Genomic DNA, 938 nt, shown 5'->3' with positions numbered 1-938 from the left:
AGCTGGGTCCTCTCTGGGCCCCTGGGGAAACTCAGGTCAGGCCAAGCCCAGGCCCACCCCTCCCAGAAATAACACCCAGCCATTAGGCCTGCACACAGGCCCAAGGAGGATTTGGTTGGGCAGGAAAAGAGTATATTTGCATGAAGGGTTACTTTCTTTCCTATGAGTCTATAGAGTGGATAAAAGGGACCGGCAATGTGTCTGTCACAGCAGAGGTCTGAGCTGTCTGCACCATGGCCTGGAAACCCCACCTCCTCCTCAGCCTCCTTCGTCACTGCACAGGTCAGGATGATCTTTAGCATTCTGATTTCTCAACTCCCTGAATCTACCTTCCAAATTTATGTCAGAAATATTCTTCCCTCTTTCCTTCCTCCAGGACTTAATGGGTGTCTGTTTTTCCAGGGTGTCTCTCCCAGCCTGTGCTGACTCAGCCGCCCTCTGCATCTGCCTCTCTGGGAGCCTCAACAAAGCTCACCTGCACTCTGAGCAGTGGGTATAGCAGCTATGCTATTGCATGGCAACAGCAGCAGCCAGGGAAGGCCCCTCAGTACCTGATGGAAGTTTACAGTGATGGAAGCCATAACAAGGGAGATGGTATCCCCAATCGCTTCTCAGGCTCCAGCTCAGGGGCTGACCGCTACTTGACCATCTCCAACGTCCAGTCTGAGGATGAGGCTGATTATTACTGTCAGACCTGGGATGGTAGTAGCCGTCACAGTGACACAAGCAGATGAGGAAGTGGGACAGAAACCTCAGCCTGCTCAGGGACTTGTTCTGTGACAATTATCAAATCTTAAAATATGTTTCATCTGCATTCTTGAAAGCACCTTCTGTTTTTTAAAAATTCCTCTTAATGTTTTTTTAAAATTTAACATTACTGAAATCTCAGGAAAACTAACAGTAAAGCTCAAAACCTCATAATGATACAAATGTTGTCT

At 48.2% G+C, this 938-nt stretch overlaps 1 gene segment (V, D, J or C); it reads left to right on the top strand.

The window, feature by feature from the left end:
- Positions 1-230: 230 nt before the first annotated feature.
- LOC103254315 lies at positions 231-734 on the top strand. The segment is given in 2 exon segments: positions 231-282; positions 403-734. Coding segments are annotated over 2 exon segments (381 nt in total).
- The last annotated feature ends 204 nt before the right edge of the window (positions 735-938 follow it).

The sequence above is a fragment of the Carlito syrichta genome, unplaced genomic scaffold, assembly GCF_000164805.1.
Source record: "Carlito syrichta isolate Samal-C Ts95f unplaced genomic scaffold, Tarsius_syrichta-2.0.1 Scaffold70821, whole genome shotgun sequence".
NCBI classification, from domain to species: Eukaryota; Metazoa; Chordata; class Mammalia; order Primates; family Tarsiidae; genus Carlito; species Carlito syrichta.
This window is presented reverse-complemented; position numbering and strand designations above follow the sequence as displayed.